The sequence below is a fragment of the Hyaena hyaena genome, unplaced genomic scaffold (genome assembly GCF_003009895.1).
Source record: "Hyaena hyaena isolate Hyena2069 unplaced genomic scaffold, ASM300989v1 scaffold_392, whole genome shotgun sequence".
Lineage (NCBI taxonomy): Eukaryota > Metazoa > Chordata > Mammalia > Carnivora > Hyaenidae > Hyaena > Hyaena hyaena.
The window spans coordinates 955,611-981,356 of NW_024081017.1; the positions used below are offsets into that span (position 1 = coordinate 955,611).

Below are 25,746 nucleotides of genomic sequence, written 5' to 3' on the forward strand. Positions count from 1 at the left end.
CGCTTCCCTACCTCCATTCCATCCGACTCCTTCTGGGCTTCTTCTCTTGGCCAATCTTGGCCGCCTGGGGGATCAGATCACTTCTTTTAATAAAATCCCTCCACCTATCCCCAGCTTTTTTCCCCACGAGGAACAGGATTTCTGGTTCACAGAACCTCCATCAGTGACTGGAAGAGACTATCTCACGGGGAGGGGATCCGTTGAATTTCATCGCGTACTCACAAAGATGCGCTCTAGTTGAAGAGGCAAGGGAGCAACGTGGATTTGGCCTTAGCCAAATCAAGTCGGGGCGTGAGCGAAAGGTGTTCCTAGGAAAGGGGACAGCTCTTGCAAAAGCGTGGACGTGGGGCTTCATACAAACGAAAGCTGAGCCGACGCTGCGGCGCTAGACCGCCTCTCCCTAGAAACCACTGACGCCAGACTCTCCAAAACGCATTGAAACCCCGCGCGAATGGCCGGTTTGCGAGCCCGGGCCGAGATGCATCCTGGGACTTGTAGTTTTCTCGAGTGGCCGGAAACTCTGAAGCGACGATCATCACCAGGTCCCACCACGAGGTGTCGCTCTTCGGCGAGTACGGCGGACCTTATCCTTTACTCCAGAAGACACTAACAGACCTACTACAACAATCTTTAGAACGGGAGATTCTTTGATTGGCAGATAGGTTCTCAATCAAAGTCAGGATTCGCAGGTCAAAGCCCGTCCTCTTTCGCTTTGTTGGCTGGAGGAACGGAGTGATATTTATACAAACCAATGGGAAATTCTTAGGGAACTAGGTAGTGTCAAGCGACAAACCGGAGTTTATGAATCGATCCCTAACGTCATTGGCCAGCACTGTAGACTGGCGGGTCTTCCTGCCAGTAAGACTTGGGTTTTCTTGCCGTTCGGAAACTCCCCCCCCAGTAGGCCGAGCCAACACTGCCTTTTCCCGAAACACCGCCTCCTGGCCTTGACAACTCGCTGCCCGACGCTATTGGCTCTTGCGCAAAAACGACAGTTCTTGAGTCCAATGAGTCCACGGCGAGGTCCCCCGGGAGGCGGGATCATTCAGCCGTAGCCCCCATGCCTCGCTTTCATTGGCTTCTGCCTGCGAGTGGCAGCGCGGCCGGCCAATTGGGGGAAGTGCGAGGGCTTTGGGCGCAGCCCCGGGGCCCGGGCGGGAGGTCGCTCGGGTCGGGTGTCGTCTGAGAACCGGATGAGGCGGCGACCGTGAGGCCGAGCCGGGAGCGGGCGTCGCGCCGAGGCCCGGGCGGGCGGGGAGCAACGGCCGCGGACGCCGCGGGGCCGCGTCGTTAAGGGCCGGGGGCAGGCGGGGAGCGCGGGGCGCTCAGGCCGGGGCCGCCGGCGCCATGGGCAACCGCGGGATGGAGGAGCTGATCCCGCTGGTCAACAAGCTGCAGGACGCTTTCAGCTCCATCGGCCAGAGCTGCCACCTGGACCTGCCGCAGATCGCCGTGGTGGGCGGCCAGAGCGCCGGCAAGAGCTCGGTGCTCGAGAACTTCGTAGGCCGGTGAGCGAGCGCGGCGGCGGCGGCGGCGGCGGCGGGCGGGCGGCGGCCTAGGGCGCGGAGGGCGGACCGGGAATGGCGCGCCCAGCGCAGCCGGCGTAACTGCGGCGCTTGCGTGCCCGCGACGGGGACCGGGACAGGGAGGCGGGCTCTGTGGGACGCCCTGGGCGGAGGGCTTCCTGCAGGGGCCGCGGGGGCGGCTCGGGCCCTTGGGGGAGTTTCGGCGACTGGGGGGGCGTGGGCCAGGAAGTGCGGTGGACCGTCGCGGACTCTCAGATCCCCAGCTTTCATGGCTGAATTCTACCATCTGGTTGCCTGTGGGTCAGGGTTAGGTCCCCCTTCTCTCGCGCTCTGTCCGAAACCCGCCAGCTAGATACCTATTGGTTCGACCCCTGTGGTCTGGCTGGCTGTTCGTGTATCTGGAGCAGTCCATGCCGTCTGGTTGGCTTTCTCTGCCCTCGATAGGACTCCTTGCCACTACCATTTGGCTGTCCATCTGTCCAGTCCCTCAGGGCCGTCCCTGCTGCCTGGCTAGCTGTCTGGGGTGACCTGTGCTGTCTGGCCGCCTGTCCGTGCCGCTCACAGACTTAGCCATCCCTCTGTTGGGTGACCCTGGCTGGCTTCTGCCGTCTGACTGGCCGGCTGGACCCTAGGGGGCTCTGTTATCTGGTTCTCCTAGGCTGATTCTAAAGCTTGGCCCCTGGCAAACGCTGGCTTCTCTCCCAAATGGACCCCTTCTTCTGTCCGTCTGGGTGTCCGTCCTTATGTTCGTCTGCCCATTAGTGCCCTGGCAGCGCCCCCACTGCCTGGCTCCATATTTGTAGCCGGGAGTGGGGTGGGGTGGGGGCCTGCTGGGAACAAGGCAGCTGAAGGATGAAACTTGAACTCCCCTATCAGTTGAAAGTTTGGACCCTGGGAGGGGGTACTTCCTGCAGGATTCTTTCCTGGCCCCTATCAGGGTGCTCTTGGGGCCAGCTCCCAAGCAAAAGCCTGCAAATAGGGGGGGCCCTCTTTGGCGCCTGATCAGGCCTTTGGGCAGTCCCGAGAAGCCTCAGTATGCCCATCTAACCAGTGGGCAAACTCCACTCTTTGGGCTGTTACCAGGATTCAGGAAGCCGACGATGAACGAGAAGTGACAGTGAGGCCTCACGGGGTGTTTAGTTCTTTCTTCTCCCTTCCCCTCCTCCTCGTGCCCTTCTGCCTCCCAGATGGGCTGTCACTTCTCCATTCTGGGAACGGCTCCATTTGTGCCCGTGGCTGCCAAATGATAACGCCCCAGTCACATCATCATCATCATCATCATCATCATCATCATCATCATCATCATCGTTGTCGTTGTTACGGGCACTCAGGGTTAATGTTCTGCTCGCAGGCTCCGGGCTGATCTCAGATCCCACGGGGTTGTGAGAGGGGTGGGTATTGTGTTACCCCACCTTAGACATGAGCAGGAAGGCTCAGAGAGGACATCCTTGGCCCAAGGGCGCCGGGCAAGCGCTCAGTGGTGCCAGCCCCACCCTGCCTTCCCAGAGGCCTGGAGGTGTGCTCTCGGCGGCACGAATTTCCTCCTTTGCTGGTTTGTCTCTGGCACCCTGCCTGTTGTCCAGTGCGGCGGAAAGGTGTGGACCCGGGGTCAGCCGGGCCTGGGCCGAGCCTCAGGCCGGGCTGTGGGCCCCTTTACATGGTCTTCTTCCTGCCCGGCCGGGCTTCCAGTGGACACACAGCAACATTCTGTCCGTTTCATTTGCCTTGTGATCTCCTTGCACACGTTGTTTGGCCTCTCTGAGCCTCAGTTTCCCCCTGCTGAAAAGAGGGTGATGGTCCCTGAGCAAGCCTTGCCATTCTCAGTGACCTGATGTGTTGAGAGTGCTTACTTAGCACGGTGCCCGGTGCACGGTAGGTCAGCACGGCTGGGCAGCTGTTCGCCACGCTGGCCCCTCCCGCGTCAGCAGCAAAAACTAATCAGAATTAAAGTGCTTTCAAGTTATACGCTGGACTGCATTTCAGCCTTCTGAGGCTGACGCTGCTGTGGTCCCATTTTATAGAGCAGAAAACTGAGGCTCAGCTGAGCCCTCCTGCTCAGAGCTGTTCAGTGAGGAACTGGGGGCTCTGGGTTGGGGACCCTGGGTCTCTCCCCTGCCCACCGCTCCTCAGTGTCTCTGCCCCTTGCCTTTCTCTCTTACTGCCCTCCCTGCCCACCCCCACCCAGTCATCGCCTACTGAGCTGGCTCTGTGGCAACCTCCTCCCAGAAGCCTGCAATGTGACCTTGATCGTTAAGAGCGTTAGTTCAGGGCCTGAGAGCCAAAGTTGTCCAAAAGCTTCTCGGGTATGGGTTGCTCAAATAGAGCTAACTTCTTTTTCTTTCTGGAGTGTGGGTAAGGTTTCTAGGCTACAAAGCCTTGCCGTGGGGGGCCGGCAGGCCGGCCCTGGCTTTGAATCCCACTCCTTCCCTTGTGAGTTTGGCCAGACTGTTGCAGCTCAGGACCCGTTTCCTTCTTTGCGCTGGAGACCTTTACAGTTGACGTCTTGGCTACTTTCAAGGAACAAATGAGAGAATATGACCAGGGCCTGTTCAGGGGCTGGGGGTGGGGGGTCAGCACGGGCCGCTCAGTTTCGTTCCCTCCTCCGTGTTGGTTTTCTAAGGCTGCGGTCCAAGCGAGAGAATGTGCAGCTAGCTCAGCCTGGACAGGGGCTTGCAGATTGGTGGCCCGGCTTGCTGGCTTCTTGTTTCCCCTGCAGGGTGTTTAAAATACTTTGTTCTTAATTAGCCGCCAATATTCAAATTTTGCATCAGAATCCCGATTTTTGCAATGCTTAGCAAACACCCAGATTGCTTCAGGGTTTAGTGGTGTAGTGCGCAGGCTCTGGGCCTTAGGCCTGCCTTCAGTGTCTTTGCTTGTGCGACCTTGACCAAGTGGACTCAGGGTCCTTTTCCATAAAATGGGGTGATAACTAGACCCTGCCTGGGGGGACTGCGTGAGTTAACGTGTGTCAAGTGCATTGGCCCTATAACCCAGGGCAGCTGTCATTACAGCCACTGTATTCTGGCCTCGCTGGGCCTGAGCCTTGCTTGGCACCAGATGCCACTGGCCGCCACGTCAGATTAGGAGTGGCCACGTGCGTGCCACACTCCCCACTACTCCCTAGTAGTCGGCCTGGCCCATTTTACATTTGTCTGGAGACTTCCAGCCCTGGAAACTTTTTGAGTTTCAGACCCTTGTCTTGTCTGCCCTGTAACAGCACGTGGCCCTAAGGAGGGGTGAGGACGAGCCTCTCCGGTGACCCTGGCCCTTTAGCCTCTGCAGCTAAACGGAGAGAGGAACTTGGGGAAAGTTTTCCCCGGGAGAAGAACAGGCGGAAGCTGAAGTTGAGGCCTCCAGCTGATCAGGCTTGGGCTTGATCCTGTGAGCCTTTTCTCTCCGAGCCTCAGTATCCCCGGCTAGGAAATGGGGCTGTTAAACAGTGTCTCCTTAATAAGCCCCTTGCAGGCGACCAGTGGGTGTGTCTCACCTCTCAGGGCAGGTGAAGTTACCTGGTGCCAGTCCTTGAGGGTGGAGTGAGGACTAAATGGCTTGGAAGAGAGTCTAGCACAGGAAAAGGGCTTAAAGTGCTATGCGCAGTTTTTATTTGTTTGTTGAAAAATGTTGGTTACTCTGTGCCCTTGCCTGGGGCCCTGTTCTGAGGCTGCAGACACAGCCCAAGCAAGGCCCTGGGGAGCTGGCCTTCCAGCAGGGGGCAGATAAGGAAGCCACATGCCTGTAGATGAAAGCTGTTAAGGAAAAGAAGCCCAGGCCAGTGGAGAGGTCAGGGGGAGGTTAGAGTTTTAAATGGGGTGGTGGTGGGGACTTGTCAGGGAAGGCCTCCTTAGGAAAGTGACATTAGGAAAGAGACTTAAGGAGGTGGGGGGAGCCAGCGGTGGAGATTTGCTGGGGGAGCATGCTAGGCTGTGGGAACAGCCAGTGCAAAGGTCCTGAGGTGAAGGTGTGCCTGGGGGTAGGTATAGCAGATTTGGGGGAGATAAAGTTAGCAGGCACTGGGGCGCAGCGGGGGCCAGGGAGGGCTCTGAGCTGAGGGAAGGCTGCCGTGGTGCCATTCTAGACCTGGTCCTGGGCAAGCTGAGGGCTCTTGCCTTTGGTTTTCAGCTTTACCTGAGTTTTCTCTGTGAGTGGTACCCACCAACTCACATAGGCGCCCGGTGCCATTTTTCTTTTAGCAAGAATCAGCTGCCCGTGGGCTTCTACCGTCTGCAGCTACATTTCCTTTTTTTTTTTAAATTTTTATTTTTAATGTTTTTTATTTATTTCTGAGAGAGAGAGAGAGAGAGACAGACAGACAGACAGTGTGAGCAGCAGAGGGTCAGAGAGAGAAGGAGACCCAGAATCTGAAACAGGCTCCAGGCTCTGAGCTAGCTGTCAGCACAGAGCCCAAAGCGGGGCTCGAACCCACAAACCGTGAGATCATGATCTGAGCCGAAGTTGGATGCTTAACCGACTGAGCCACCCAGGCGCCCCTCCCCCCACAGCTACATTTCCATTTGATCTTTGGTGACGTGTCCCTCCAGGAGATGTGGCTGCACCAGGGGACTGCTGTCTGGCCCACGGTGACTATTGGGCGCTTAGGTCCCTGCCAGGCTGAGGGGTGCAGGCACGGGGTCTGCCACTTGGGCCAGTTTGGCCCTTCACGGATCTTGGAAGCGACAGCTGCTGATTTCCATTGCTTCTCTTTCGGTTCAGGACTAACATTGCTTTGTCTGGGTCAGCCTGGACGGGACGAGTCCTGGAGGCGCCTGGCGGAAGGTGACTGTCCCTGTGCCGCTGTGCATTGGTCAAATGACCTCACTTCTCCAGGCCTCACCTCCCTCATCTGGAAAATGGGGATCATGGTGTACCCTCTCTCCTGGGAGCGGGCCAAGGATCAGATGAGCTAATAAGCCTTGTGACATAGGGGATTTAAAGAGCTGAAATTCATGATTACTTTGCTAATATAAAAGCCACCTTATTTTAGCACAGACGCTACGTGAGTGCCTCTCGGTGCAGGCGGGCATCACTCTGGCTTTAGCCCTGAGCTTGTATACGGAACCAGCCGGCGAGCCAGATCCTGAAGTGCTGGCGGGAGCCTGTCACTGGTGCGTTTCCTGGTGGAAATGGTGGCTGCGGACAGATCCTTGGCTGTGAGAGTTACTGATGCTCGTTGAGTGGACGGTGGCGGGAGGCCGGGAGCGGGCATGCCACACGGTGGCGGACGGGCTGGACGACGGACAACCAGTGCGTCGGACAGCCAGCTCTGAAACAGCTACTCAGAATGATCTGGAAGGGGATTTAATGACCCAGAAAGTTGCATCAGACCTGTTAGTTTCTAGCCCCAAGGGAAGTGTGATCCCCTCTTGTTCTGAGCAGTTGTAGTTTTGGAAAAACTACAAAAGCCGGGGCACAGGTGTGTCTGCCGTGTGATTCTTGGTCGCGTTTTGCTTTGCTGGGGTTGTGTTTCCAGCCAGGAAGACCGATTTCCCCAGAGCTCAGCTTGGGGCCGCCGAGTGTGTTTGCAGAGTTCTCTGTCCAGGGATAGTGGCTCTCGCTAGGTGCACGGATTGAAATCCCCTGGTAGTGAGCCGGTGGTGGTTCCCGGGGAGGGGCGGGGGGGGGGGGCGACCTCGCGGACGCCGATAGCTCTAGGCTTGAGAGTTCAGAGGTGGTGCTCGCAGGCGGGGGGGGGGGGGGGGGGGGGGGGGGGGGGGGGGGGGGGGGGGGGGGGGGGGGGGGGGGGGCTGTTCACGGGATGGAGCCGGGTGTCCCTCCAGGTGTTTGCACTTGGGCCAGGGCCACAGCTGCCAAGCTTTCGCCTAGATTTGAATGAAAATGCCGCAATTACAGGGCCCTCCATTGCAAGGGGAAAAATCGGAACATCGGCTAACCCTTAATTTACGGGGGTTGCCAACCACAGGCTGTAATTAAGCCCTTATTGTGTGAAAGCCCCAGGAAAAGGCGAGCCAGTAATGAGATATTTATAGGGCGTTTGCTACGATCTGAATAAAAGAAATTGCCTCTGAAGCAAGAAGGCGCTGGAGAGAAAAGACTTCGGCTTCTGGGTGCATTTTGGGTTCCTGTTAGTGTCGGTAGTGAGGCCCCTGCTGGGTTCTGGGGGTTCCCCCCCTGCCCAGAGTCACCCTCCCCTTGAACAGGGAGCCAGGGGGCTCATTTGCTTTCACGTGTGGCTGGATGTTTGTGACACAGTAAGAGGTGAGGTTTGGGGAGAATCACCCTGTGCCGGACCCCGGGGACACGGGACCGTGCGGTCCCAGCAGCCCTGGGGCGCTGCTCGCGGTGTCCTTGGTTCACAGGTGGAGAAACTGAGGCCGGAGAGGGGGGCTGACTCAAATTCACACGGGAAGGAGCGCAGGAGCCGGGCCTCGAACTGGGCCAGTGTCTGCCCGAGCCAGATGCTCGGGGACGTCGGGGATGGCCAGGGGATGCTGTGACACTCGTGTCTGTGGATGGGGCCGAGGTGACGGAGCGAGCAGCCTCTGGCTCTTGGCACCCCCGGAGGTTGTTAGCCGTGTGCCCGGCTGGCACGCCCTCAGTGGCACCTGCCGGGCCGGGTGCTGGGAATCCAGCCGGCACCAAGGAGGACAGAGATCGGGTGGACAGTTAAATGAACAGCCTTCTGAAGGTGAAGGGCCGCGAAAATGGTGGGGGGAGGCAGAGAGCGGCGGGGCGGAGGCTGCTTCAGGTGGTCAACGGGTGCCCCGAGATGGAGCCGGCCCCTCCAGGACCCCAGGGAACAGTGTCCAGGCAGAGGGAAGGGCACGAACAGAGGGCTCCGCGTACCGGCCTCCCGCGTACCCGCTGCCCCCTTGGAACGGGGACTGAAGAGGAGGCGAGAACCAGGAGGCAGGTGAGGGTCGGGAAATTGCCCGCGGGAGGCCTCCTCTCCCTGCGTTTGAATTGTGCAGGTAAAACACTGGAGACCCCGTTCTTGTGAAAAGGGAACCCGACCGATGAGGAAGAGCACACACTGGCCCCGTCCCTTCCTCCCGGCTCCGCGTGGGCCCGCCGTGGTCAGGTTGGGGTGCGCCCTGCCAGAACCTTCTTGCATATTTGTGTCCGAATGTCCTTGCCAGGACCTACAGAAAATAGATAGGACGGCTAGCAGTTGGTTCTTTTTTAGTGTCTCTTCTGCTTTCTAGAACTGGGACCACACCGTTTATGTAGCTTGGGAACTTGCTTTCCAACCACTTAACACATCCTGGAGGTCTTTCCGGGTTGGAATTTCCTGCCCACCCCAGAGGGGTAAGGAATGGAGGAAGGGGTCCAGTGGCAGTTGCTGTGACTGTCCTGATGAGAAATGACAGCACCTCTGTGTGCCGTGATCCACACTGGCGCCTTGGGGCGCCTCGGGGCAAGGTGCCTTCCCCGCTTTGAGGCCTGTGCTTGATCCCTGTTTACTGGTGAGAAAACTGAGTCACAGGGGCTAGCCTGAGGATGCTGGGGCTGTCAGGGGCCAAACCTGAACCCAGAGCCTCAACCTTTCTCAGGAAGCCACCCCCCGCCCCAACGCCGGGCCTGCTGGCCTGTACCCGGAATAGCACCCTCAACCCTTGGCCCAGCCTCATAGTTTATTTTCACTCCTCCTGCACTGTCTGTACCTCAGAGTGACCTCAGATCTCTGGAACGAGGCCAGGTGTGGAGGAATAATCCAGACCCTCCTTGGGTCCTTGTGGTGCCTGGTATGCCCCCAGTTGCTTGAGGGGTCACCCTCAGCGACAGTCGGTTGGCTCTGGTCTTTGTCCCACACTGAATGGACTTCCCATGTCTTTTTTTAATTATTTTTTTAATGTTTATTTTTGAGACAGGTGAGACAGAGCATGAGCAGGGGAGGGGCAGAGAGAGAGGGAGACACAAAGAGAAAAGAAAGGGAAGCACAGAATTGGAAACAGGTTCCAGGCTCCGAGCCGTCAGCCCAGAGCCCGATGTGAGGCTTGAACTCACGAACCGTGAGATCATGACCTGAGTTGAAGTTGGACATTTAACCAACTGAGCTCCCCAGGCTCCCGTCCACATCTTTGATACACTCGCGGTGTGCCAGGCACCGAGTGCTATCTGTGTGTCATTTCCGGTTGGTCCCATTTTACAGGTGAGGCAGCTGAGGGGCAGGGGTGCGGCAGGCAGGTGGGGGCCTCCAAGTCCCTGTGCTTGCCCACTGTTCATTCACCCAGTATCTGTCTCCGGCGGAGCCTGGGGCCGCCAGAGCAAGCAGCAGGGGCTGGGTTTGAATGGGGTGCTGCCACGAGTGAGCCCCAAGAGGTTCTTGCCCTCTCTTGTCCTTCCCGGCACGGTGAGAAGTGCGTGGAGGAGCGTGGAAGACGGAGCTGTTTTTCTTTTAATGTTCATGTAGTTTTGAGAGACAGAGAATCCCAAGCAGGCTCTATACTGTCAGTGCAGAGAGGGCTCGAACTCAAGAATCATGAGATCATGACCTGAGCTGAAATCAAAAGCTGGACGCAGGGGCGCCTGGGTGGCTCAGTCGGTTGAATGTCGGACTCTTAATTTTGGCTCAGGTCATGATCTCCTGGTGCGTGAGTTCGAGCCCTGCGTCAGGGTCAGTGTTGACAGTGCAGAAAGTACTCGGGATTTTCTCTCCCTCTCTCTCTGCCCTCCCCCCGCCATAAATTTAAAAGAAGAATCAGATGCTTAACTGACTGAGGCACCCAGATGTCCCTCTTCAGAGCTCTTATTAGCACCTGAATTTATTTTCATTCTTAGTTTACTCCCCGCCCTGCCCCCACTGGAACGGCAGGTTCTCACGCAGGGATCTGTGTTTGTGTGTTCATCATATGCATATTTGTTGAATGAACATACCTCGAAACCACAGTTGGATTCATTTTGCTGCCCAGATGACCTTCATTGAGAAGGGGGCCCGGAGGACATGCCAGGACTCACCACTGGGGGGGTCACAGCAGTGACGTGGACCGTGGGGTGCCCTGAGGGGGACAGAAGTGTGCACATCTTCTTTACAGGAAGGGCTGTGATTTGCCTGTCGACACCGAGTAATGAGAGTACTGTGCCATGACCCTGAGGCCGTCTCTCTGGGCTGGCTTCTCCAGCTGTGAGGGGGCCCCCACCCTGGGCTGGGGCAACTGAAGCCCCCCGCCAGGCTACCCGTGTGCTGCCCCCTCATGCCAGGCAGCTCCGGGAGGAGTGGGCACCACTCTGCCCAGGTGCTTGAACACATGCACCGCGGGACCCTGAGGTCTGAAGGCAGGATGCCCAAGGGCCCAGTTGGACCAGAGCAGAACCACGGAAAGAAGGCCACGGAGGGGGGGAGGGGGTCATCCTCTCACAGGGAGCCAGGGGGAGATGTCATAAAGTACCAGTGCGGTGCCGGACCCTCCCCGGGCCAACTCAGAGCTCTTCGGGGATTCTGGTCATGAGCACTGGAAACCGATGTTCTTGCAGTGGGAGACTTCCTCTGGCTAAACTTGAACCCATTCAGACCACAGACCCGTGGGGTGTGGACAAGCGGCCAGCAGAGCTCTCTGGGTCCCTGGGGGCGCCCCCTCGCCCAGATGTCGGAGAAGGTGTCCTGGCTCCATGAGACACATTTTCCCAGAGATAAAGTCTTAGGGACTGGCTGGCGAGCAGGGCAGGCAGGAAGTGTCCCAGCTGGGGTGACACCCGCCCGCTGGGTGACACACCCTGGCACGGCCAGGCCAGCCCTGGAGGAGCCCCCGTGGTGGGTGTGGGACACAGCCCCGTCTGTCCCAGGCCACGGGGCCTCTGTGTTCTGTGCTGATGGACGGGGTTCTCTGGAGGGTCACCAGCTGGCCCCGTAGCCAGGGAGCCGTGGCCTTCAGACGTGGTTATTTTCTGCCTGGTGGGGTGATGGAGTGCCAGCGATCTAGATGTCGGGATTGGGGTCTGTGACCAGAGACCGTAGGCTGTCCTCTCCGCTGGAGGGAGGCTTCCTGTGCCTTGGGTTGGTGCGTCTTGTCCCTCAATAGCAAGTTCCCCTCCTGTGGGTGAAAGCCGTTCAGACGGAAGTCCAGCTTCTGTGGCATCTGCCCTGCTGACATCTCCCGGTGGCCAGGCCTGGCACAGGTCCCCGGGGAGCCCGGGGCAGGTGGCCCGCGGAGGCAGGGAGGCTCTGTTGGCACTGGGCTGCCGTCAACACAGCAGCTTGATATTTCAATTCATTTCTTTCTTAATTTAAGTTTTGTCTGTACGTTGTAAGATATAATCTGTTCCTTTCGGACGAGCACAGAGAAAGGCAGAAGTTCCTGGTACCCCCTGCAGGGAACCACTTCCATCAGCATGTGGCTCTGGCCAGATCCTTTTTCTGTATTTCTGTGTGTAAATGGTCCCCATGCCCCCAGTACCCTTCTAAGCCCCCGTGTGACAGTCCAGAGTCTTGCCGTCGTGCGGCCACCTCATGCCAAATCCCTGCTCTTCAGTGTCTTGAGGGGTTTTTGCCTTTGTTTTATTTGGGAAAAGTTGTTGATTTACAGAAAATAAACAAGTTTTAAGTTTTACAGCAAAGTTGCAAGGACGGCACAGAGGGGCTCCCTTATCCACCTGGTGCATCCTTCCCTGATGTTTACATCTTACCACCAAGAAATTACCTGTGGTACATTGTTACCACTGAGGAAAGCCAGACTTTCTGCAGATTTCCCCAGTCTCCCCCCATGTCCTCGCCTGTCCCAGGACCCCATCCGGGTTGCCACTTTGCACCGGAGTCGCCCCCCTCCTCCCTGTCCGCTGGTCTGTGACACAGCACCACTGTCTTTCCTTGTTTTCCATGCCTTTGGTATTTAATAGAATGTTCTTTAGTTTGGGTTTGTCCGGGATTTCTATGATTAGTCTGGGGCTCTGGGTTTGGGGAGAAGAACACCATAGAAGCGAGGAACCTTCTCTCCACATCCTGTTTGGGCTCCGTGTTATCAACACGTCTCATCATGGGTGATGTTGACCTTGATTTCTTGGATTAAGGTGGTGTCTATCAGCTCTGTCTCCGGTAGTTAACTCTTTTTCTCCTTTTCATATACTATGCTTTGGAAGCATCAAAGGTTCTTTTTATTTTATTTTTAATAATTTTTCAGTCTTTCCTTTTTTTTGAGAGAGAGAGCACGTGTGCCTGCGATCGAGTGGGGCGGGAGGGGGGGTAGAAGGAGAGGGGGACAGAGGATCCGAAGCAAGCTCTGCACTGACAGTATTGAGATCCATGCAGGGATCAAACTTACCAACTGTGAGATCATGACCTGAACAGAAACTAAGAGTCAGACGCTCAACCAACTGAGCCACCCAGGCTCCTCTGGATTCTATTTCCCTCCCTCCCTCCCTCCCTTCCTTCCTTCCTTCCTTCCATCTATTTGTGTGAGAGAGAGAGAGAACGAGTAGGAGAGGGGCAGAGAGAGGGAGAGAAAGAATTTTAAGTAGGTTCCACGCCTAGTGCTGAGCCCGACTTGGGGCTCAATCCTACAACAATGAGATCATGCCCTGAGGTGAAATCAAGAGTCCGGCACTTAGCCGGAGCCACCTCGATTTTCTAACATTGATCTGTATGTCTGTCCTTTGGGCAAAACCACATTTCTTTATTACTTTATGATAAGTCTTTAAATCAGGCCAGGTGAATCATTTGTTTTGGCTCGTCTAGTTCCTTTGCCTTTTACATAATAACTTTTAGAATCCGCTTGTTGATTTCTCAAAAAAAAAAAAAATTCTCCATCTTGGTCCGTGGAGTTTTGCTATTAGTATTTCTATCTGTATTCTTCTTTTTTTTTTTTTTTAATTTTATTTATTTTGAGAGAGAGCGAACTTGAGCAGGGGCAGAGGGGCAGAGAGAAAGGGAGAGAATCCCAAGCAGGCTCCACACTGACAGTGCAGAGCCCGACGCGGGGCTTGAACTCAGGAATGGTGAAATCATGACCTGAGCCGAAAACCAAGAGCTGGACGCTGAACTGACTGAGCCCCCAGGCATCGCACTCTCTGTTTTATTCTAACATCACTGCTCACCTGAACCAGGGTATTGTCTCCTAAGTCTTGTGCCTTCTGACTTCCCTCCTGCCGACCCCAGGCGGTCTCCCTACAGTGGCTGTAGAGGGGTCCTGTTGAGAACATATCCCGCCTCTGCTCAGAACCCACCATGGCTTCTTGCTCCCTCTGCGTGAAAACCGAAGTCTTCACTGCCACCATAAGGCCCTGCATGAACTCCTTGTGCCCCCCTCCCCCCTACAGCTCTGTCACCTCTCTCCCCTCATCTCCCTCATCTGCCTTTATTTCTCCCTTACTTGCTCTGTTTTGCCTATATGGAGCTCCTCACTGTTCCTCAGACATGTAAAACACAGTCCCACCTCAGGGCCTTTGCACATGCTGTTTTCTGCCTGGAAAGCTCTTTCCTTGAGATAACCTGATGGATCATCTGCTACCTCCATCAGGCCTGTGGTCAGATGTCCCCTCAGCAGGCCCTGCCCGGTCCCACTGCTAAAATGCCTCCGTGCTGTTACCCCATCTTCCTGCCCTGCTTACTTTTTCTTGGAAGCACTTGTCACTCCCTGTCATTGTTCTCTCTGTTTATTTGGTTTATGGTCCACCTCCACCCACTAGAAGGTGAGTGCCCTGTTGGTCGGGCCTTGTTTCTGGGGCTGCCCCAGCCCTTTGCATGGTGCCTGGTGTGTATTCGATGCTCTAGAAACCCGTCTCCACGTAAACTAGCCCTGGGCCTCAGCCACCAAGTGGTGCTCACTCTGCAGAGGTACTGGGAGTGCTGTGTGCCCCCCTGCGGCCCTGGCTGCTGCTCAGTTGGCTGTGCCTTGGAGTTAGGCTGGCTGGGGGAGGGACACGCCAGTCGGGCACATGGAGAACTGGAGGCGGGGACTGAGGTCAGGGTCATGGAGGGGATGAGGCTCTGGGAGGGCAGGGTAAGGACTGGCCACAGCCAGAGGCCCAAGCCTTTCTGCGAGGGTTTGTGTGGGTGGGCAGTGGTTTTTAACTTAAAAAAATTAAAAAAAGTTTTTTTTCACGTCCATTTATTTTTGAGAGACAGAACAGAGAGTGAGCGGGGAGGGGCAGAGAGAGAGGGAGACAGAATCGGAAGCAGGCTCCGGGCTCTGAGCTGTCAGCACAGAGCCCGATGCGGGGCTCGAACTCCCTGACCGTGAGATCATGACCTGAGCCGAAGTTGGCTGCCCAACTGACTGAGCCACCCACGCGCTCCTATCTTAAATATATTTTTTAATGCTTATTTTTATTTATTTTTAAATGTTTTATTTCTGAGAGAGAGAGAGGGAGACACAGAACCTGAAGCAGGCTCCAGGCTCTGAGAGCTGTCAGCACAGAGCCCGACATGGGGCTCGAACCCACGAACCGTGAGATCATGGCCTGAGCTGAAGTTGGACGCTTAACCGACTGAGCCACCCAGGCACCCCTTACTGTTTATTTTTGAGAGAGAGCACATATGTGTGCACTTGGGAGACAGAGAGAGAGAGCGAGATCGATGGGGGAAGGGCAGAGAGGGAGGGGAACAGAGGATCCAAAGCGCGCTCTATGCTGACAGTGGAGAGCCTGATGTGAGGCTCAAACCCACAAACCATGAGATCATGATCTGAGCCGGAGTCAGATGCTTAACTGCCTGAGCCACCCAGGCGCCCCTTAAATGTTTTATTTTAAATGTTTGTTTATTTTCAGAGTGCATACACCTGTGAGCAGGGGTGGGGCAGAGAGAAAGGGAGAGAGAGAATCCCAAGCAGGCTCTGTGCTGTCCGCGCTGAGCCCAACTCGGGGCTCGATCTCATGACCATAGATCATGACCTGAGCTGAAATCACGAGTCAGTGGCTTAAGCGACTGAGCCACCGAGGTCCTCCACAGTGGTTTAAAAACATTTTTTTTAATGTTTATTTTTGAGAGATACAGACAGTATGAGTGGAGAAGGGGCAGAGAGAGAGAGGGAGACACAGAATCTGAAACAGGCGGGGCGCCTGGGTGGCTCAGTCGGTTAAGCGTCCGACTTCGGCTCAGGTCATGACCTCACGGTTTGTGGGTTTGAGCCCCGTGTCGGGCTCTGTGCTGACAGCCAGCTCAGAGCATGGAGCCTGTTTCAGATTCTGTGTCTCCCTCTCTCTCTGACCCTCCCCTGCTCATGCTGTCTCCCTCTCTCTCTTAGAAATAAATTTTAGGAAAAAAAAAAAAAAAAGAATCTGAAACAGGCTCCAGGCTCTGAGCTGTCAGCGTAGAGCCCAATGCGGGCCTTGAGCTAGGGAATGACAAGACCATGACCTCGGCTGAAGTCAGACGCTTAACCGACTGAGCCAGCCAGGCGCCCCGCAGTGGTTTTTATCCTGAAAATAAATGATGGCCTTGCTCCCTTGTCAGTACATGGGTTGCTCTTGAAATGTAATTCACATGCCATGAAATTCATCCTTTTAAAGTGTACTATTAGGTAATTTTTAGTATATTCCCGGAGTTGTGCAACGACCACCACTAATTTCAGCACCTTTTCATGCTCCCCAAAAGACCCTCAACTTGTCAGCAGTTACTCCCCACCCCCAGCAGTTTACAACCACGAATCCATTATCTGTCTGTGAATTTGCCTGGTCATCTTGTATAAATGAAATCACACGTTATGTGGTTTTTGCATCTGGCTTCTTGTGCAGTGTGTTCAAGTTCATCCTTGTTACAGTGTATATGAGAACCCTTTCGCTTTTCGCTGTTCACGGCTGGATAATATTCCGTTAATATTCCGTTGTAGAGCTGTGCACTTTTGTTTATCCGTTCCTCAGCTGACAGCCGTTTGGGTCATTTCCACCGTTGGCCATCAGGAAGATGCTGCTGCTGCACAATTGTGTGCAGAGTTTTGTGTGCACATGTTTTCACTTCTTTCGAGTAGCGCTCCCCGAGGGTGGAATTGCTGAGCCTTATGGTAATCCTTCCATTTAACCAGAGACACCCTGCAGACAGCTTTCCATGGTGGCTGCACCCTTTTGAGTCTGACCAGCACCGGAGGAGGGCTCCCATTTCTCCACCCCCTTGCCAACACTTGTTATCATCCGTCGTTTTTTTTTTTTTAATTTTTTTTAAAATTTATTTCTAGGAGAGAGAGAGAGAGAGAGAGAGAGAGACAGCGTGAGCAGGGGAGGGTCAGAGAGAGAGGGAGTGACAGACTCTGAAACATGCTCCAGGCTCTGAGCTGGCAGTCAGCACAGAGCCCGACGCAGGGCTCGAACCCACGAACCGCGAGATCATGACCTAAGCGAAAGTCGGTCGCTTAACCGACTAAGCCACCCAGGTGCCCCTCATCCGTCGTTTTGAATTTAGCTTCCTCCTGGGTATGAAGTAGTATTTTGCTCCTTTTTTTTTTTCATTTCCCTAACGACTAATGACGAGCTTTCATGCACCTGATGGCTGTTTGTATATCTTCTTTGAAGAAATGTCTGTTCAGCCCCTTTGTCCATTTTTAGATCGGATTATTTGTCTACTGTTGATTTGTGAAAGTTCTTTATATCAGGCCTCAAGACCAATCCCTTACGAGATATATTTTCTTCTGTTACATGAGTTGACTCTTTTACTTTTTACTTTTATTTATTTAGTTTTGAGACAGAAAGAGAGAGTGTGAGCGAGCAGGGGCGGGGCAGAGAGAAGGAGGGTGAGAGATGTGTTTTTTCTTTTATCACTTATTGTTTTGGGGTCATATCCAAGAAACTGTCTAATCCACGAAGGTCATGAAGCTTTACTTCTGTATTTTTCTTTTATAATATTTTTTCCTTTATTTTTTGTCACCTAATTCTAAGCCTCCTGTGCTCCCTAAATTGGCCGAGGAATCAACACCTGCAGATCTCAAGAAACATTCTGTGCAGTGAGATATACTGTAAAACATCATAGAATCCCCAACCCAGCGGCACATCCCTCTTAGGTATTAATTTGGCTCTGAGAGACCCAAGGCTTACTGGAAGAAATGGTATCCTGAAGTTTCAGATAATTGCACACTTCACCTTTTGGCACAACTGCTTATTTTATGTCTAAGAACTGTGGTCTGAGAAACTAGATATCTTAAAAAAAATTTTTTTAAGTGTTTATTCATTTTTTGAGAGACAGAGAGATACAGCGAGTGGGGGAGGCTCAGACAGAGAGGGAGACACAGGATCCGAAGCAGGCTCCAGGCTCTCACAGAGCCGCATGCAGGGCTCAAACCCATGAATCGTGGGATCATGACCTGAGCTGAAGTCACACGCTTAACCAACTGAGCCACCCAGGTGCCCCGAAGCTGTAGATATCTTTAAAAAAAAAAGGTCAGAATCTTAGTAAGACCATCTAGAATTACATTGGCCATTATGGGGAATGTTCCAGTTAGGCAAGGTCATTCTCCCTCCACCCCCAATTTTATTTATTTATTTATTTATTAAAAAATTTAATATTTTATTCATTTTTTTTCTGAAAGAGCGAAAGAGACAGAGTGGGGGAGGGGCAGAGAGAGAGAGACAGAGACAGAATCCGAAGCAGGCTCCAGGCTGTCAGGGCTGGAACTCACGAACCAAACCCTAAGATTGAGACCACCCTAAGATTGAGACCGGAGCTGTACTCAGAAGCTTAATGGACTGAGCCACCCGGGCGCCCCTTGAATTTTTATTTAAATTCTAGTTAGTTAGCATGTAGCGCCTTGTTGGTTTCAGGCATAGAATTCAGTGGTTCGTCACTTACATACAACACCCAGTGCTCGTCACAATTGCCCTCCTTAGCCCCCATCCCCCATCTAGCCCATCTCCTACCCACCTCCCCTCCATTGGCTCTCAGGTTGTTCTTTATTTTTATAAAATTGTTTTTAATGTTTATTCATATGAGATCATGACCTGAGCTGAGGTCAGAGTCTTAACCGAATGAGCCCCCCAGGTGCCCCTGTTCTTTATCTTTAAAAGTCTCTCATGATTTGTTTCTCTCTTTTTCCCCTTCCCATATGTTCATTTGTTTTGTTTGTTTCTTTTGTTTCTTTCTTTTTTTTTTTTGAGAGAGTGTGACTGGGGGAGGGGCAGAGAGAGAGGGACAGAGGATCTGAGGCAAGCTGTGTTCTGACAGCAGAGAGGTCGATTCAGGGCTCAGACTCATGAACCGTGAGATCATGATCTGAGCTGGAGTCAGATACTTAACCGACTGAGCCACCCAGGCGCCCTAATTTTCAATTTCTTTCAACTCTTTGTGTGTTTTTGTTTTTTGTTTTTCGTTTTCAATGTACTTTTTTTTTTTTTTTTTACTCCTTATGTTAGATTTATTCCTAAGTATTTTTATTCATTTTGGTGTCATTATAAATGAAAACGTTTTCTTAATTTCATTTTCAGATTGTTCATTGCTGGTGTATAATGATAGAACTGATTTTTATATATTGATCTTTGATCCTGCAACCTTGCTGAACCCATATATTGTCTCTAACAGGTTTTTTGGTAGATTCCTTAGCAGTTTCTATAGATATGATCATGTCATCTGTGAATAATTTCCTTCTTCCTTTGGATGCGTTTCTTTCTTTTTCTTGCGTAATTAATTGCTTTGGCTAGACTCTCCAGAACAACATTGGATGGACATAAGAGTGGACACCTTGTCTTCTTCCTGATCTTAAAGGGAAAGCTTTTAATGTTTTACCATTAAATATGATTTGTAGGTTTTATGTAGATGCCCTTTATCAGGTTGGGATAATTCCCTTCTATTCCTAGTTTATTGAGTGTTTTTATCAGGAAAGGGTGATAGATTTTGTCAAATGCTTTTCCGCATCTATTCAGATAGTCATATAGTTTTGTCATTTACTATAGCATGTTGTACTGATTGATTGTGGCGTTTTTGGACCATTTTGGCATTCCTGGGATGCAGCTCACTTGGCTGCGGTACATGAAGTATTTAATATATTGCTGGATTCAGTTTACTTGTATTTTGGTGAGGACTTTTTTTGTGTCTATATTCGTAAGAAACATCAATCTGTTTTCTTGTGTTTTTGTCTAGCTTTGGTATCAGGGTAATGACGGCCTCATAGAACAAGTTAGGAAGTGTCCTTTCCTCTTCCAATTCTTCGGAGAGTTTGTGAAGAATCAGTGTTTGTGGGAAAGTTTCTGAGCATAATTTCAGTCTTTTGGGGCGCCTGGGTGGCCCAGTCAGTTAAGCATCCAACTCTTGATTTTGGCTCAGCTCATGATCTCATGATTTGTGAGTTTGGACCCCGCTTGTGTGAGTTCAGCCCCGTGTTGGGCTTTGTGCTGACAGCACAGAGCCTCCTTGGGATTGATTCTCTCTCTCCCTCCCTCTCTGCCCATTCCCTGCTTGTGCACATACTAGCTCTGTGTCTCAAATAAATAAAACTTAAAAAAAAAAAATTCAGTCTCCTTGTTATAGGTCTATTCAGATTTCTTTTACCTTTTTTTTTTTTTTAAGATTTTATTTTTGGGGCGCTTGGGTGAATCAGTCGGTTAGGCATCTGACTTTGGCTCAGGTCATGATCTCATGATTCATGGGTTCGAGCCCTGCGTCGGGCTCTGTGCTGACAGCTTGGAGCCTGGAGCCTGCTCTGGATTCTGTGTCTCCCTCTCTCTCTGACCCTCCCCTGCTCACGCTGTCTGTCTCTCTCTCTCCTAGAAATAAATAAAAAAAAAATATTAAAAAAATAAAATAAAAAAAAAAGATTTTATTTGTAAATAATCTCTACACTCAATTTGGGGCTTGACCCCACAAACCCTAGATCAAGAGTCACATGCTTGGGGTGCCTGGTGCCTGGGTGGCTCAGTCGGCTGGGCGTCCGACTTCAGCTTGGGTCATGATCTCCCAGTTTGTGCGTTTGGGCCCCGCATCAGATTCTGTGCTGACAGCTTGGACCCTAGACCCTGCTTCAGATTCTGTGTCTCCCTCTCTCTCTCTTCCTCCCCTGCTTCTGCTCTATGTTTCTCTCTCAAAAATAAAGATTAAAAAAAATTAAAAAAAAAAATAGGCGCGTACATCTGTACCTTTTCCTCTCGTGCTGCTTGTGCTGAAGCCTGTGCGCGCCTTCTTTTTCATTCATCCCCAAATAGTTTCTAATCTCCCTTACGGTTTCCTCTTTGACTCCCTCGTTATTGAGAAATGTGTTACTTTCCACGTACTTGTGAATTTCCCCAAATTTCCTTTTGTTACTGATTTCTGATTTCATTCCATATGGTCAGAGAGCATTCTTTGTGTCATTTCTGCCCTTTGACATTTATGGAGTCCTGTTTTATAGCCTGCCCTGGAGAATGTTCCCCATGTCCTTGATAAGAACGTGTCCTCTGCTGTTGGGTGGGGTGGGCTGTGCAGGTTTGGTAGATCTCATCTGTTTATGGGCTTGGTGTTTCCTTGTTGATTTCTTGTCTTGGTCTCTTGTTCTCTTGTTGAAGACGGGGTACTCGCGTCTCCCAACTACTGTTGTCGCCTGGCCTCTGCTTCCCTTGTCTCATACTTTCTTTATGACTGCCCGGTCCCCTCACAGTCCCCTCCTGACTGCCATGGGGGTGAGGCGACAGGCTTGTGTGTCTGCTGTGCCCCGGGCTGGTCCCTAGGAGGGGTCGCTGTGCCGCAGGGGGAGTAGATTTGCCTTCACCTTGCCAGGTGTGCCAGGAGCCACCGTGCCAACAAGGTCCTTCTGGAGATGACAGGAACGTCTCCCTTCTGCCATCACCCCTGTCAGCCAGACCTGTGGAGTAGGGCCCTACGTGTGCCGGGGACCTTCTGATCCTGACAGTCAGCCCGACAGGGCGGGCACTGTTACTATCCCCATCTTACAGATGGGGAAACTGAGATCCGGGGAAGAGAAGACCCTCATTCAGGTGTCACAGTGAGGCTGTGGCTGAGCGGTCCAGCTGCAGATGCTGTGCTTCCCGCTGTCGTGGGCTGCTGGCCCACTTGTCCCTACAGGGAGTGGCGCCTGGCCCTCCTGTCTCCAGAGTTCGGGGACTCATTTCCGTCTTTGTGCCGGTAACCTGCGGTGTGATGACCAGGATGGGGCCGACAGATGGAGACAGGAAGAAGCCATTTGGGTTGGTGGCGGAGGATGCGGTTAGCTTATGCGGCTTCGGTCCAGGTGACCACCCTCTTTAGCTTCAGTTTCCCCTTCTGCGTAGCGAGATTGGCGGGAGCATCAGTTGGCAGGGCTTGGGGGCGGGGCCAGCGGACGGCGGCAGGAAAGTGCTGGGCACTGGTGATGGGTATTGCGGGCTGTGGGCAGGACACTCCTTTGTGTCCCAAGTTTGCCGGAAGCACGGGTGGGTTTTAAGCATGTGTGTCATGTGATCTGGCGCGTGGTTTGCAAAGCTCTCCCTGTATGCCAGGGGCAGAGCACACGGGGCAAGGGCAGTAGTGGGGCCTGAGGGCTGGGGGAGCGTGGCTGTCCCAGGGGGACTCGGCCCAGGGAGGTTGGGACCGAGCAGGGGACGAAGGCAGGATTTGCTGGGAGAGTGACTGTAAGGGGTGGGAAAGTCACGGCCCGGGGAAGGGCGGTGGGGCCGTCCTGTCCTGCATGACACTGTGGACCCGTCTGTCTGGACAGCTTCTCGCCCTGTCATCTGGGAGGGGCTCTGGGAAGAGGCTTGGGGAGGACACACACCCATTCTCCTACTTGAAGAAGGAGCCTGCCCAGAGGATGGTTCTGGAATGCTAGCAGGGGGGCAGGGCACTGCCTGACCTCCTTCCTGCCTGTTTACCAACATCCTGCCTCTGGGTCCCGCTGGGCCTCCCAGGTGGTGACACACAGAAGTAGGAATCCGTATGTGGCTGACCTGTGGCTCCTGCGCCTTCTTCCGTCCCCATCGCACCTCGTTTTATAGACGGGGACTTTGGGCCCAGGATGTGCGTGCCCTTGCTGCCCAGGTCACAGAGCTGGCACGTGGCTGCGACATGTGCCACAGCTGTCTGCTGCAGGGTGGAGCGGTGAGGCCACTGAGGGGACCCCCCCGGGAGGGGCAGAGTCGAGCACTTGGGTTCCCAAATGCCTGTGTCTTTTCTGTCACCTGAAAGCGCGACTCGGCCGCCTGGTGGCTCTGGCACTTCTGGATACAACAGCAACGTTAAGAATTAATATTTGCCACTTGGGGCGCCTGGGTGGCTTAGTCGGTTAAGCGTCCGACTTTCGCTTAGGTCACGATCTCGCGGTGCGTGGGTTCGAGCCCCGCGTCGGGCTCTGTGCTGACTGCCAGCTCAGAGCCTGGAGCCTGTTTCAGTCTGTGACTCCCTCTCTCTCTGGCCCTCCCCTGCTTGCGCTGTCTCTCTCTCTCTCTCTGCTAGAAATAAATAAAACATTTTTAAAAAAAGAAAAAAAGAATTAATATTTGCCTGTTATAAAAGTTATAAAGTTACAGAAGACCGAAATTCAAGGCATGTCTGAGACCACGAAGCAGGAGGTTTTCCCATCTGCATTCCGTAGCGCTGCTTCCATCGGGCCCGGGTGTCACCTCCAAGTTTGTTGTCGCCACACAGGCCAGAAGCGGGCACAAGCATGAAGAAAACTTTGGAGGACGTAGTCTGTTCCGCGCATCACACTTTGCTTTCAGCACCGTGGCCTGGATTGGCTCCTGGGCCAGTCCCATGCCAGGGCCTTCTAGGTGGATAACGGATTTCACTCTGGAAGGCACTGCCACAGGGACACACCAGCCTTGCAGACCCGATCGGAAGAAGGAAAACAGGGGGACGTGGGGCAGGGGTGCCAGTAGAGGACAGTCAAGCCTCTCAAAAGAGTGGACATCTGAGTTGAATCCTGAGCGACCAGAGGAAGCCAGGATTATGGAGAGGCTCCAAGGAGATGCTCATTTCCCGCAGAAGCGCAGCACATGCAAAGGTCCTGCGGCAGAAATAGATTTGGCCTGTTTGGGGGGTCCTGGGTGGCTCAGTCGGTTAAGCGTCTGACTTTGGCTCAGGTCATGATCTCATGGCTCGTGGGTTCGAGCCCTGTGTCAGGCCCTGTGCTGACAGCCAGCTCAGAGCCTGGAGCCTGCTTCAGATTCTATGTCTCCCTCTCTCTCTGACCCTCCCCTGCTCACGCGGTCTCTCTCTCTCTCTCAGAAATAAATAAAAACATTTTAAAAAATTAAAAAATAAAAAGATTTAGCCTGTTTGCCGTACCTTGACCAGAAATGTGGCTCGGTGAGAGCAGAGAGGTGACAGGGCGATTGCTCAGGGCCTTGAAGGCCATCAGGAGCACTTTGGAGCAGAGGAGGGTCACGCTCTGATTCATACATGTCCTGTTTTCCCTTGATTGTATAGGGCAGATGCTCTCTTTTGAGCACCATGGTAAGAACTTTTCAAATCCTCCCGACTGCCTGCCATCTGAGGCAGGTGACGCTGTCCCCACTTAACAAATAGCAAATGAGGAAACTGAGGCACAGAAAGGTGACCAGACCTGCCCAGATTGTCTGGAAAATGCAGGTGCCTGGATTCCCGCTGGGGTCTGCAAGGCCCACGAGCCACAGCTGCTGGTCTCCACAGGCCACTTCCTGCTTGTGCTTTCGGCCCGGCCCCCAGAAGAGACCATGGAGCAGGTGACCCTGTGGCTGAGTGCCAGGGGTGGGGCCGACTCTGGGACCTGCAGAATTCCTGAGCAGGGAGGAGCCTGCTGGGAGTTGTGAAGGGCTGGCGCCTGGAGTGGGATTGTGAAAGGCGACAAGGCGCCAGCCCCCGTCTCCACCTAAGCCCCCGTCTCCTCGTTGGGTCCTTCATCCCACAAACTGGTCACTTGCCCTGTGCTGGCTCTGTACCGAGAGCTGAGGAGAGGTCGGAGACCGTGCCGGGCAGAGGCCCCTGCTCCTACGAGGCTGCCACTCTCAACAGACAGGTGGGAGGGAAGGGATGGACCACAGTCATGTGAACCAATCAGTAAATTGGAAGATGCCAGTTCTGAGTAGAATTGAGAACTGAGCAGGATGGGGACCTGCTTTATATTTGGGGGGTGCCGGGAGGTGGGTAGAGAAGAGATAGTTTGGCCGGGAGTTTTTAGTTGGCCCTGTGGAGGTTGCCGGCAGAGATTTTTAGGCTGCAGGAGCAGTCAGTGCAAAGGCCCTGAGGCAACCATACCTGTTTGGGGGGAACATGGCAGAGAATAATGTAGCAGGAGCTGAGGAGAGGAGGAGAGGAGGTGAATGGGGAGGTGACTGGGCAGGCCATGCAGGGCCTTCTGGGCCTTAGAGGACTTGGGGTTTTTACCCTAAGAGAGGTGGGGACCTTGGGAGGCCTCTGAACAGAGAGGTACATGTTCTGACCTGGCATCCACACACACCCTGTGGCTGCTTTGGGGCCGACGGTCGGTAGCCTAAGAGGCAGCAGCTGCACTGGTCCAGGCAAGCACGGTGGCCTGTGTGATGGCCATGGATGTACAGACAAGTGGGCCAGCTCGCGCTCCTTCTGGAGGTGGACCCAGCAGGGCTTGCTGCCGGGCTGGGCGGGCAGTGAGGGCCGGGGGGAGCCCTGGGTCTGCAGTCTTGAGTCAGCCTGCCTGCCCCTTGGGGTGACGACAGGGACACAGTGGCACTTGCCTGGGGCCACTGAGTGCGGGCCGGGCTCTGAGGCACCAGTAGTTACTGTTGAGTGGCATCCAGATGAGTGGTAGGGAGGCAGGGACTGGGTGGGGACCGGTGGGCCGTATAGACTGGATAGTGCGGCCCCAGAGGCCCAGCGATGAGCTCTGCTTAGTTTCTAGCCAGACCACAGAGGAAGCCCTGGGGGTGTGCGGATGATGGGGCGGGGGCGTCTGCATCACTGCCATCCTGCCTCTGTGCCCATCCCAGCTCTGCTCCTTCCTTGCTGAGTTGCCTGGGCAAGTCCTGAAACTGAGCCTTAGTCTGCCTGTCTGAGAAATGGGAGTATTGGCCCTGGTGTCATTCTTTTGGTCTTGCTGGAGGGTTTGCTGAGATGTTGCCCAAGATGGGGTTAGAGCTGGGCCAAGGGGCGGCCAGGGCTCCCTGTATGGCTCTGACCAGAGCCTGAGAGAGTCGGCTGGGTCCAGACAGGTCCCTGGAGCCGAGGGCTGTTCCCGTGGCTGGCGCTGTGCTGAGGTCTCCGAGCCACACTGAGGCTTTGAGCGACCCCCGTGAGGCTATGGCGATGAGGAAGGGATCCAAGCCTAGGGCGCTTATGGGGCCTCTGGTCACCATGCTGCTCAGGTGAGGGGTGACCTGGCACTTAACAGCTCTGTGACTCATCGTCTGCCAGCTTATCTGTTTGTTTTCCCTCCCCTGGGAAGGCCTCCACCTGCCCACCTACCAGCCAGCCTGGGGTTTCAGGCTCTTCTGT

The 25,746-nt window shown here is 53.9% G+C and overlaps 1 protein-coding gene across 7 annotated transcripts in view; it reads left to right on the forward strand.

The window, feature by feature from the left end:
- Window positions 1-1,235: 1,235 nt before the first annotated feature.
- The window catches only part of DNM2 (dynamin 2), an 81,865-nt gene continuing 57,354 nt past the window's right edge, over window positions 1,236-25,746 (forward strand). For 2 of the 7 annotated variants that reach the window (XM_039250942.1, XM_039250944.1), the window contains exon 1: window positions 1,236-1,508. In XM_039250942.1, the coding sequence (XP_039106873.1) occupies window positions 1,348-1,508 (161 nt within the window). In that variant the 5' untranslated portion in view covers window positions 1,236-1,347. The remainder of the gene's footprint in view (window positions 1,509-25,746) is intronic. The other 5 variants (XM_039250940.1, XM_039250943.1, XM_039250939.1 and 2 more) reach the window with 4 other exon arrangements.